General features: G+C 34.2%; 2 protein-coding genes and 1 long non-coding RNA gene across 4 annotated transcripts; 2 read left to right on the forward strand and 1 right to left on the reverse strand.

The window, feature by feature from the left end:
- The first annotated feature begins 817 nt into the window (after window positions 1-817).
- Window positions 818-9,898, forward strand: LOC114542796. The gene is made up of 3 exons (XR_003689766.1): window positions 818-1,088; window positions 9,453-9,528; window positions 9,830-9,898. It is a non-coding gene; the product is annotated as an uncharacterized LOC114542796 (long non-coding RNA).
- Window positions 1,931-3,622, reverse strand: LOC114542795. Its single transcript, XM_028562242.1, has 4 exons — window positions 3,254-3,622; window positions 2,950-3,139; window positions 2,692-2,783; window positions 1,931-2,512 (listed from the first exon to the last, which is right to left on the reverse strand). The coding sequence occupies exons 1-4, from the start codon at window positions 3,407-3,409 to the stop codon at window positions 2,198-2,200; spliced, it is 753 nt and encodes a 250-aa protein (XP_028418043.1). The 5' UTR covers window positions 3,410-3,622; the 3' UTR covers window positions 1,931-2,197.
- On the forward strand, window positions 4,840-8,678 carry LOC114542794. 2 transcript variants are annotated; one of them, XM_028562240.1, is made up of 10 exons: window positions 4,840-5,548; window positions 5,656-5,805; window positions 5,921-6,101; window positions 6,230-6,387; window positions 6,543-6,716; window positions 6,956-7,319; window positions 7,476-7,737; window positions 7,835-8,025; window positions 8,150-8,243; window positions 8,318-8,678. In XM_028562240.1, exons 1-10 carry the CDS (start codon window positions 4,955-4,957, stop codon window positions 8,643-8,645), a joined length of 2,496 nt encoding a protein of 831 aa, XP_028418041.1. In that variant the 5' UTR covers window positions 4,840-4,954; the 3' UTR covers window positions 8,646-8,678. The 2 variants fall into 2 exon arrangements, with proteins under 2 accessions (XP_028418041.1, XP_028418042.1); XM_028562241.1 differs by having other exon boundaries at window positions 4,841-5,548; window positions 8,150-8,346.
- Window positions 9,899-12,340: the final 2,442 nt, after the last annotated feature.

The following is a 12,340-nucleotide window of genomic DNA, read 5'->3' on the forward strand; positions in this document are numbered from 1 at the left end:
GTTTGTTTACCAAAATACGCATAAGTTTGTTTACCAAAAGTTGTTCAGTACAGTCTGTATATATATATATATATATATATATATATATATATATATATATATATATATATATATATATATATATATATATATATATATATATATATATAGTTGTTTCAACTCTAAGGGTAGTTTCGACTGGGGTCAAAACGACTCTACAATAGAGTCTTGTTACTCTACCAAAAGGTAATGTTACTCTTCGAAGGAGTCAATTTGACTCTAATTGCAAAGAGTAACCGAACTACGAAAATTACCGTTTCGTCTAATTTATAATTATGCAAACGTTGTTTTGTTGATTTTACTGGTTGCGCCCAATCACACTGATCAGTGATCACACACGGCAATAATTTTCAATTTCACTGAGGCAAACAGTTATACAGTATTTATATAATCATGCACATGCACAGCAAAATCGAGAATTCTTACCTAGAATAATGTTCTTGAGAAATTCTTATTTTAAGCAAAAGTTTGCTCAAAATAAGTAAAAGGGGATAAATTATTCTTATCAAGAATGAATTTTACTTGAATAAGTAAACTTTTTTTAAGCAAGAATAACCGTTTCTTAAAACAAGTAAATGTTCTAGCTTGTATTCTAACTAATAATTTTGGTATTCTTAAAACAAGGAAAGCGTCTTTGTGGATTCTTGGCAAGAAACATTGTTAACTTAAAACCGGCAATCAAAAACGCTTGTTGCCAATTCACTTGCCAAGAATACTAATTTCAAACAACCAATTTATTTCAAACAACCAAGAATATTTTTACATTCTTACTAAGTAACATTTAATAACCGAGCAAAGATTCGCCAGTTTCGTTTCATATGCAGACGAAATGAAGGTTTTAATGCCTATTTAAGCATTCTGAATGGACGTAGTTCGTTTCTTATGAAAATATATATTTTAAACTTCGCTAACTGCCAACTGGCGGAAAGAACTGTGGATTATTGTGGATTACTGTGGATAGGATTTACTGGACATTATGTCGCAAAATTTCCTGCAGAAGATTGCGCAGATTGTTTTAAAAGTGGCTGGGAATCTCAGTCTTCTAAGAGGTAAGGATTTAAAATTATACGCGCAAACAGACGAAAGCTATTTTTGAATTTGCCGCGTAAACAGTAAACGTATTTATAAACAATAAACAGATATATTCACAGTTTTAATACTCATCATTCCCGATAAATGAACGACGTTTATATAAATATATTATAACGTGGTTATACTATAGGCACTATGCCATAAAAAGTGTACGTGATATTGACGTTAGCTATAAAACCATGGTCAAATTTTAGCTGAAACATTTGTACTCAATCTTAGGATCATGATATACTGAATCTTGGTTACTGGATATACATAAGTTTTGATTAAGAATTAGGATGAAATAACTGTTATATTGCCTTTTAAATTTTTTTATATGCATTCTTACACTGTAAATCTCGGAGTGTTGGCACAACACCGAAATCGGTGTAAAATCTTGCAGCAATATGAACACTAATATGGTGTTTATTTACGCTATATTTTGGGTTAATTTACACTATTCATGGGTAGAATTTATGCAGCTATGGGTACACTATGGCGACGTAAATATACACCATTAGCGTAAACTAACACCTCTATAGGTTTTCCTACACCTATTTCGCGTAAAAACGCTTGCAGCAATATGAACACCAACTTCGTGTATAAATACACCGCGAGAGTAAACTTACCCCTCCCTAGGTTTTTCTACGCCTATTTAGTGTAAACGTGCTTGCAGCAATATGGACACCGACCTAGTGTATAAATACACCGCGAGGGTAAACTTACCCCTCCAAAGGTTTTTCTACGCCTATTTAGTGTAAACGTGCTTGCAGTAATATAGACACCGATCTGGTGTATAAATACACCGCGAGGGTAAACTTACCCTTCCAAAGGGTTTTCTACGCCTATTTAGTGTAAATATGCTTTCAGTAATATAGACACCGATCTGGTGTATAAGTACACCAAAAGAATAAAAATGCTCTTCTAAACAATGGCCCGGTGCCACGAAATGAATTAATTCTAGTGCAGTGGTAAGGTAAAAACATATTTATTTCTATATGACAGAATATATTACATTATATTATATTGTACATAACAAATTTACAAACCAGCTATATAACATGGACTTATGCCTAATACTTCATGTTCACTGTTCCAGTTCATTTAAGAATAATAAAACTTTGGTTGGCACTCTTACCCGGTCAAAAATATTTAGAACGGTACGTTGTAAAAAAAGGAACGTGTTAAAACACTGTTTCGGGTACTCTAAATTACAAACATAATACAAAAACAAAAGGGACGATACTGCTGAAAAAATGTTATCTGTTTCCAAACAAACTTGTTTTTCCCCTGCAACAAACATTTTGTTCATTATGTGACCATCACTGTCCTCCACGAAGATGATGAATGGGCTGATGGGGCTGGCAGCTTTCTTCAACAATACCTCTGGGTTTTCTGCTGTCTACATTTGAAATAAATTTTTTTTTAAAAAATCATAACAAAGTCTTCATATTAAAACTATTCACGATTGACCACTTAACAGACCACTAGCTTACACTTATCATGACAATACATTTTTCCAAAAGGTGGTGTAATAACATTGATAAGCATTGACAAGGTACTAAAGTATATTATACATACCTGATAAAGGAAATTTTCTGGATGTGGATTACTTTTTGTTTTCCTTTCCAAAAGGTGTGGCAAGGTACAAAGTGCCACAACAACTTTCTCATCTAGGAACAAAGAAAAAATTACATAATTAATTTCAATTATTGCTCTGACTGTGTTAATAAAGAAGGAGAATAATCACAATAGGGTGTATATATTGAAACCACACACAGCATAATTAACTTTTGATAGTGAAAATATATTCATTTAAATGAGTATCAATGGGATTACCATCTGTCAATCTGTTCTCCTCATCCAGTTCATCCTCATTTTGTACGCAAGCTTGAACCAGTTCTTCAAGTTGAGGGAGTTTCTTCTTGCTGGCAGCTTTCAAAATCTTAGGTGCAAGCTCACGTAAGTTTGTAACAACCAAATCTTTAACACTACTGCCAGACACCAATCTTTCATACTCATCTTGCAACTATAAAAAATCAATATAAGTTATAAGAGTAATTTAAAAGTAACTTATCAATCATATTACCCAGTGCCGGATTATATGTTTATGCACAGATATTACTAACTATATAATACTAACCTGATCATGTTCAAATAAAAAAGGGTATTTCGCATCAATTTCATTAAGGGAACACTTTCCAGCATTTATGTACTTTCTTCTGAAGGAGAAAGTCAGTTGCATTTTCTGCTTAACGACTTCCATGTTTGGGTGCTTTTTTCGGTACTCCTTCTGCATCCATTGAACATGGGCTTTGTTAGAATGTAGGTCCTCACCATCAACAGCAGGAGGTTCCCAATTTATTATTCCCCTTCGGCTGCTTCCTGGCACCTTAGCTGTCAAATCCGAGCCTTCAATTGACTTTCTTTTTCTTGCTAGCACAACTGGATCACTCCTTTCATGCCTTAATTCATTTTTAACTTTATCGCCTAACTGACGATACCAGGTTTCCTAAGGAAAAATTATATGGTCTCAGTATTTTTCATTAATACATGGTTTCAGTATTAACATACAAAGCAACAGTGTTTTCCCCTTCACATGTAAATCATCTGGCATCAGATATCAGGCCATGATGGGATTTCAATAAGGCTTGCGAAATAATATTGGTACATGAACTTTTCACAATCATAGTCCAATACATAATAAGCCACAGGAAATGTTAAAAAAGAGCAAACAAATAATTGTGTCGATTTATACACATACCTTGGTATTGGCGAAGAACAACGAGGCGAATCTTGATCTTTAGAGTTATTTGGGCATTCTAAATCCCAAGGCAAACGTGACAAGCTACCACTGTTGCCGCTTTCAACAGACTCAGAATCACTCCTAACCATCTTCTTAATAACGCCTAAAAGCTTCATTTTTGGCCCAACTTTGTCGACAAGAGACTCGAGTGCATTCTCAGATAAAAGAGCGAGCGCTTCACCGTCAACATCCTCTTCTAGTTTCACAAATACAAATACAAACAGGAATTTATATTGTGACGAGTGATATGAACGCTAATATAATCAATCGGATCAACAAATAAACTAAATTGAGAATCTAAATAAGTAAAAGTGAACTAGCTCTGTAGGCTATAAACAACGATTAGCTTGGAGTATTTATCTCTATAATAAAACTCACCGATAAATTTATCACTAAACGTTTCAAATCCATTGAGTTTAAGCCATTCCGATACTTCTTCGCACGAATAAGCGATGGATGGGACCTTATCCATTATCGGAATTTCAAAAATTTTGTGATGCCGATATAAATAACTATGTTTCAACTTTCAACTGTCAAGAGTCAACACGTGTTGTATATAATCACTTATCTGTGTATATAACCCCAGTGTTTGTTTGTAAATAGGTTTGCAGTAATCACTATTGGTTTGAATCGCTTATTGGTCGGATTGTCTGCATTGTCTGAAACGTGATTGGTTTAGAATAGTGCGTTACGATTGGTCAAAGAAAATATCAACTTATAATTATCCTCTATTCAGCTGAAGCTCTGGCTTACAATATTTTTTAATTAAAATACTTTATTATCGTAACAATTTGGAACAAAAATGCCCTAGAAAATCGCAAGGTATTTAGGATGCTTTGTGACGTCGAACATATTATATTACACGAACATTATTATATACACAGCATAATCTTGTATCCACCGGCCCACTCATCCATCCTCAGTGAGGGTCATGTTTTCGAAAGTGGAAGCACTGTTATTGTGTTTTTCGAACTTTTGGCATAGATGCAAATATTATTTTAATTTTTTATATTATTTTTATACCAGCATGGTTGGATAATGGCGAGTAGTTTTCTTTGTCCAAAACCGGAGTGTTTTCATCTTTCCTTTACTACATTCAATCGTTTTTTAAACCACCTACGCGATAATCACATTCATGAGCCAGGGTTCAAAATAAAATGTCCAGTGCAGTCATGCTTTCGCTCATATTCTGTTCTCTCCTCTCTAACTTCGCATGTTTCCCGTAAACATGGAAAGGAAAAAGTAATAAATGATGATGTTGGTTCAAGAATTCCCGAAAACGATGCACTAAACCGATTGGATAATACAATCGAATGTATACCGAAGACACCCAAGACAGGAGAGGCTTTCTCAAAGAGACATTTAGCTTTATTTGCCCTAAAGACGCAAGAATTAAATCAACTAACTGACAGTACAACAAACAAGGTGATAGATAATACAACAGAATTACTCCAACAACACGAGGCCCATGTTAAAGAAAAGATTAGACTGTGTTTGGATAAAAGTGGGATTAAAATCAGTGATATTGATGGATTGGGAGTTGTCATGAACTTGGAACAAACACCCAACATGGAATTCCTGAAATCCACTAAGAATAGGAACAATTATATATCTCAAGAATTTAAGATAGTGGTATGTATATAGTAATGTATTTTTATGTATGGTTGTAAACAATGTCTAACAATGTCTGATTAGTTTATATTAAATGCTGAGTGCATCCTTATCTTACTTATATTTAGAATCCAATTGAGATAGTCCTTGGGGAGAAATATATGTATGATGAGAATACAACGAATGGTTCATCGAAAGTGAAAGTGCATTCATTCCAGTACATATCATTCATCCAGGTCCTTCAACAGCTGCTAAATCAAATTGATGTTTACTCACAGGTCATTATTCATATAACAACTATAAGTGTCCTGGAAATTTATAATATGACTACCATAATAATATGACTACCATATTATGATATAATATAATTATTTTAATTGATATTTTTTTTAGATTGAAAATTCTCATAGAAGTGTTGATGGGAAAATGAGGGACCTTTGTGATGGTGCTGATTTTGGAGTGGGCAAACATCCACTTTTTTCCTTAAATTATAAGGCTATCCAATTAATTTTATATTATGATGACTTCGAAGTTTCCAATCCACTAGGATCAAAAGCTGTTGTACATAAAATTGGTAGGTTTTTTTATTGTCACAAGATCAACAACTTTGCAATATTGGACTTTGATAGTTCAATTGGATTACTTTTTAAAAAAACACTGATCTGTCAATAAACATTTTCATTTTTATTTACATACTTGCAGGTGCCTTCTATTGGGTGTTAGGAAATTTCCATCCCAAGTATAGATCATGCCTAAAAAATTTGAATCTTTTGATTCTTTGTCCAGTCAAGTGGATTAAGATGTATGGTATGGATAAAGTCCTCAGGCCATTCATGAGTGACCTTGCTATGCTTGAATCAGTAAGTAATGAATTAATACAATACATTTTATTGTGAATATCACCAATTATCAATATATTCAAGATTCCCTATTAAAGAATTTGCCTCAAGCTTGCCAAGAAATATGAGTTATAAATCTAATGCATCTCAAAATGTAATTTTGCTACTTTTTTCAGGAACATGGCGTACAACTCAATATAGCAAATCAAATTATTCCAATTAAAGGAACATTAAGTGTAGTAATTGCAGATAACCTTGGTAGCAATTCAATTGGAGGTTTCATGGAGAGTTTCAGTGCAAATCGGCCGTGTAGGTTCTGTCTGGGCACATCGGTGGAATTTCAAGAAAGGGTAATTTATTAATCATATCACAAATTGCAATGCTACTAAAATATTGTGAATCATGGTATACCAGTACACAGTTTTTTGTAGGAAATGCTATTGATATCATGAGAAAACATTCATTTAACTTACTCAGCTTTTTTGCTTTCATGAGATTTTAATGGGTGTTAATCAATGTTTGTTAATGTATGTTGTTCAGATTTGATTATACCAACCCCAGTATAATATCCAATTATTTAAATTTCCAGTTTTCTGAAGAATTATTCACGATGAGATCCCGAGAAAATTATGCCAGGCAGGTGGATTTGGTTTCCACTGATCCAGAATCAGCTTCTGTATATGGTGTAAAAAAGAACTCAGCCCTAAATGCTTCTAAATATTTCCATGTTGTTGATGGACTTCCTTCTGATATCATGCATGATATCTTAGAAGGTGTACTTCCTTTCCAAATTAAAGTGATGTTGAGAAAATTCATCATGGTGGATAAATTTTTCACACTTGATCAGTTCAACCACGCGCTTTCAGCATTCCCATATGGTGTTTGTGACATCAAGAACAAACCAAGCTTGGTAAAGAATGTCAATCTTAGTGATTACCATTTACGCCAATCAGGTATTTAACTATTTATTTAAGAGTTGCCTTAAACCTGAGGATGACTACATCAACCACAGGTCCCAAGTTCCCATAGTTCTTTTAAAAGTTCTTATAGAATCAGTGTTTAGTCAATGGTTTTGACATAATGCTAGCACTAATTGAGTTATATTTCAGCATCACAAATGTGGTGTCTTTCTAGAATCCTGCCATTTTTGGTTCACAAATGGATACCAGAAGGAAATGATGACTGGGAATTGTTCACTGATTTAATGCATATTGTTGATATATTGTTTGCCCCAGTGATTGAGAAAGGTACTACACTCTATCTTCGGCTCATAATCAGCGAGTATCTGGAACAGTTTAAAAGGCTCTATCCTGAAAGAAAACTTATTCCAAAACAGCATTTCATGGTTCATTACCCAAACCAAATTCTAAGGTATGTCTATATTGATCTGGTTCTCACAGGTGGTGGCTTCAATGCTGAACACCCCAGTACATTTGATAATTTTAATTATTTATTTTATATATTTTAGATATGGACCCCTTGTGCGCAACTGGTGCATGCGCTTTGAGGCTAAGCATCATTATTTTAAGCTTTTGGCGCAGACTGTAGGTTGCTTCAAGAATATAGCAAAGACATTAGCTACCAGGCACCAACGGCTTCAGTGTTACTGGCTTAGTGACAGTGATGGCTATTTAAGGAGTGATACTGAGGTTGGACCAGGTTAGTGAACAACAAAAGTGCATACTGGATATTAGCTGGAATTTTGTAATGGTTTTTAGGATGTTAAATGTTGTTATAAGTATCCTTTATTTCTACTTCATGTATTTATTAATATTCTGCTTAGGTAAAGTTTTTTATGTGAAGGATCTGGAAGAGAAAGAATGCACCTCACTGTGCCAGTTGGGCAACAATTTGGATCAGAATTCAACTGTGACACTGTAAGTTTGTTCTTATATATGGTAAAAATTATTTAAAACTGGACTGAAAAGTGAAAACTATATTCATATTCTAGGTTGAATTGGGTGAAAGTCAATGGTTACAAGTACAAAAAGAATATGATCATAGTCTATCAGCAATTAATTTTTCCTGTGTTTCTTTTTATACATAATGTTTTTTTTATGCCAAACATGGATGTTATGTTTTCTTGCAAGAAAGTAAATACAGTTGCTTTTAGCAGGCACATTCATTGCTATGAGGTTGAAGTTTTGGACGAATTTGTGCCCTTATTATTTTCTGGGATGCTAGATCATCATCCTCTAGATCTTTATACCATTATTGTAAATAGAGAATCAAAACACTTTGTAAGAATGAAGTACGACCTATCTGATGCTGAACAATAGTATACATATGTTAAAGAAATTATTAAACATATTAAAGAAATTCAGTAAATAAATGAATTGTCTGACCCATGATACTGTGCCTGCCTGGAAACATTTAACGAAAAAACTGCATGTGCATGCCTGCTTAGGAACATTTGACGAAAACACGTTTTCGTACCTGGTATACAAATTGTTGTGACCCAGGGTCTATTGGTCTCTTAGTATGTAGTCAATTCCCATTCGTTTGTATCTATACAACCATATATACTCTTTTATTTTGCAACAAATCAAGCATTTTCCGTCGCGGTCTTAATTTATAAGGCATTGAATTTTGTACACAATTTAGATGTAAGTTTACGCTCTTCAAGTGCAATTTTGAAAACTCATATCGGGTAAATATACACCGTAGACGGTAAATTTACAACGCTCTCGGTGTTTAATAACCTTGCTTTTACTTACACCAGATCACGGTACATTCACGTTTTTTTGGTGTATTAATACAAAAACCAAAGTGTAGATATACACTTATCGAGTGTAAGCATATCTTACACTAAATAGGTGTATACTAACGCAACCGTTCAGTGTAATATAACCTGAGCAGTAGGTAAATGTATGCCATTTTTAGGTAAAAAAACACCAAATTTGGTGTAACCTAGGTTTGTTTGTTTTTACACCGAGAAAGTGTTACAGAAACGCTAGCATAGTGTAGAGTTACGCTTTTTAAGTGTATTGCTACACTCCAATGGTGTTTGACTTGGCAAAACACCTAATCGGTGTTATCCTACACCAGTTTCGTGTTGGCGTAACACTGCGAAATTTACAGTGTAGATGGTGGATTAACAAGTGGTGATGTTTATGTCTAAACCTGTAATGAAAGAGGTCTCATTGGAAAGTAATATCTGTGGTAAGTAATGCATTATAAGGAATTGTGCAATGCTGTTAGATTATTCACCTAAGCATATGGCTTAGTTTTTAATGTATAATATAATATACCGGTAATTATATACTTATTGACCAATTGATTATATACTTATTTAGACTTATGACTACCCTTTATGCCTAATTTTATATCTGTCAGAGCATGCAAAACTGTGCATAGCATCCCCAATCATATATTTCACACATATTATGCACTGCTTAGTTTCTTTAACATTTGTTATCTTAACTCTGATTTCTCAAGTATGCTTGCTTTTTTGTTTTATTAGGAACATGGATTGAGGTAGTGAGCAAGAAATTCAGTGGAAAATTTGCTATACCAATGGTTAATTGGACCCAGAGTGTTTCAGCACTTAATTTTCAAGGAAAAAAATACTCCAGGTGATCTTATAAATATTTTCATGTTTGGCATGATATACAAAATTTAAGAACAGCTGGTCAATAATCAAAGGGAAACATTGCTCAGGAATGAATGACTTTAGCTTATGTGTAATAATTGAAGACATGCAGTGAGTTTGCATAGATGTGTTTGTCTTCTTCCATGAATATTTTTATTCAACTACTTCTGGGTTCATACAAGGGCTTAATTTCATTATCTGAGCTCTATCGGATACTTTCCTAAACTTGCCAATTGGCAATTTTTAATTAAGTCCTTGAAAGACTTGTTTATTTGAGCAAGGTATTGCACAAACCTAGCAGTACTTTGAAAAAACTATTTCTGTCAGATGTAAATGTATGGCATTTATATATTTAGTATGGCCACTAAATAAGTAGTTTTAATATTTTGAACTAAAATAATGTATAAGAATAATGTATCTGTGATGTTTTCTTTTGTCTAAAATTTTGTACTTATTATAAGTAAAATTATTCTTGTTTTAAGTAGTTTTTTTCTTATTTGTAACATTCTAGGTAAGAATTGTGTGAGTAGGTTCCTTAATATACAATAATAATTTTGCTTATTTCAAGCAATGTGTTACTTAAAACGAGTATTTTTTCTTTAGAAAATTCTTGTTGCAAGAATTGTTTTTCTTAAAATGAGATTCCAGGTAAGAATAATATTCTTGCCTGGATTCTTGCCAAGAATAATATTCTTACTATACTGACAAGAACAATTTTACTTGTTTGTATTTTTTTTCTTAAAATAAGACTCACGATTTTGCTGTGTGCATGTATTATGGATTTGGCTTGATTTACATGAAATTAGGTTATAAATTATACAGGGACTGAAAAGCGTAAACATGCAGTGCTTCCACTTCCAACTCTAGGCCTTTATGTAATGTGATTTATTTACGCATAGATATATTGCCAGGCATGAATTTTGCATACCCTTTCCGCAGCTCAGTTTTCTGAGCATCAATAATGACACATTAAATTTTACGCCGTTTTGGGATAATTTTGGCTAGGAGTAATGGTTCTCCTAGCCGCTTTATTTCTGTTAAACAAAACGATATTTATTAATACATTGCATTAAAATTCCAAATAGTTACGCTCAGAAAAGGGTGGAGGCAAATTACCGCCAGCACCTGTAGATACGGCCTACGACCATCACTAATTGAGATATAACGTTCCTCTCTCTATATATATCAGCTACGGTAAATCGTCCAATGTACATAATTGTTAGCGGAGGCTTTGGGGAGGAGGTGGGTTCAACTTTAAAGGAGATCTGTCTTTCGCGATGTCACGCTTAAACTGACCGTTTATGGTTTGGGTATTCGGTCTTTGTTAGTTTTCGATTTGCTGCTGGCCATTGACCACCTTTCCCATATTGCGTGCCATCCATTACCTGTCGGTCTTTTAGATAGGACGCAAAGCCCATACTATAAGATTTTTAATTATCGTCGGCATGGCGTATCCCCTTGGGGGTACACCTTGCCTTAATAGTCTATTTATAAAATCACATTACATAAATTTCTTATTTCCTTCGTAAATATTTTGTTTTATGTAATGTGATTTATTTACGCATAGATATATTGCCAGGCATGAATTTTGCATACTCTTTCCGCAGCTCAGTTTTCTGAGCATCAATAATGACACATTAAATTTTACGCCGTTTTGGGATAATTTTGGCTAGGAGTAATGGTTCTCCTAGCCGCTTTATTTCTGTTAAACAAAAGATATTTATTAATACATTGCATTAAAATTCCAAATAGTTACGCTCAGAAAAGGGTGGAGGCAAATTACCGCCAAAACAACGAAGCAAAGCAAGTTGACCCCACCCCAAGGAAAGGGATGCATGCAGAAAGTTTCAGAAAGTTTCGTAATATATTAATACAGGATCAGCGGTCTGCGCGACCGTATAAACGAACATGGGCAAAAAGGCACTTACAAAGCCCGTTAAAAGGCATAGATTATCGCCCTTGCTGATAATCTACACTTAACTGATATTAGTTTAGCAGAGTCACAATATTACCGCGCCCAGAAGAAGCTTCTCCATCACCCTGTTATAAGCACTTTATTTCCCCCCCCGGAATGCAAACGATCGCGCTTGCTGACCATGTGCAAGCTGAAGAAGAAATAAAATAACCGCACAATTCGAGCAGAAAACTCCCCGCACGTTTTACGCTCTAAATTTCATCCAAACTATGTTGATAGGGAAGAAAAACGTATATATTTGAGGAATGCGTACGATTTCCAACGCCCCATAGTTCGAATTTGGGCATCAGAGTGCCCGTGTTCAGCTGCGTGGGAAGCGGCGCCTATTCGAAATGAATGAGACTTATATTTGGAAGTATCGAGTCCACAGAAGCGGAAAGCCTTTTTAAGAAGATTGGCAAACTCGT

The sequence above is a fragment of the Dendronephthya gigantea genome, unplaced genomic scaffold (genome assembly GCF_004324835.1).
Source record: "Dendronephthya gigantea isolate DGI-Jeju-01 unplaced genomic scaffold, DenGig_1.0 000400F, whole genome shotgun sequence".
Lineage (NCBI taxonomy): Eukaryota > Metazoa > Cnidaria > Anthozoa > Malacalcyonacea > Nephtheidae > Dendronephthya > Dendronephthya gigantea.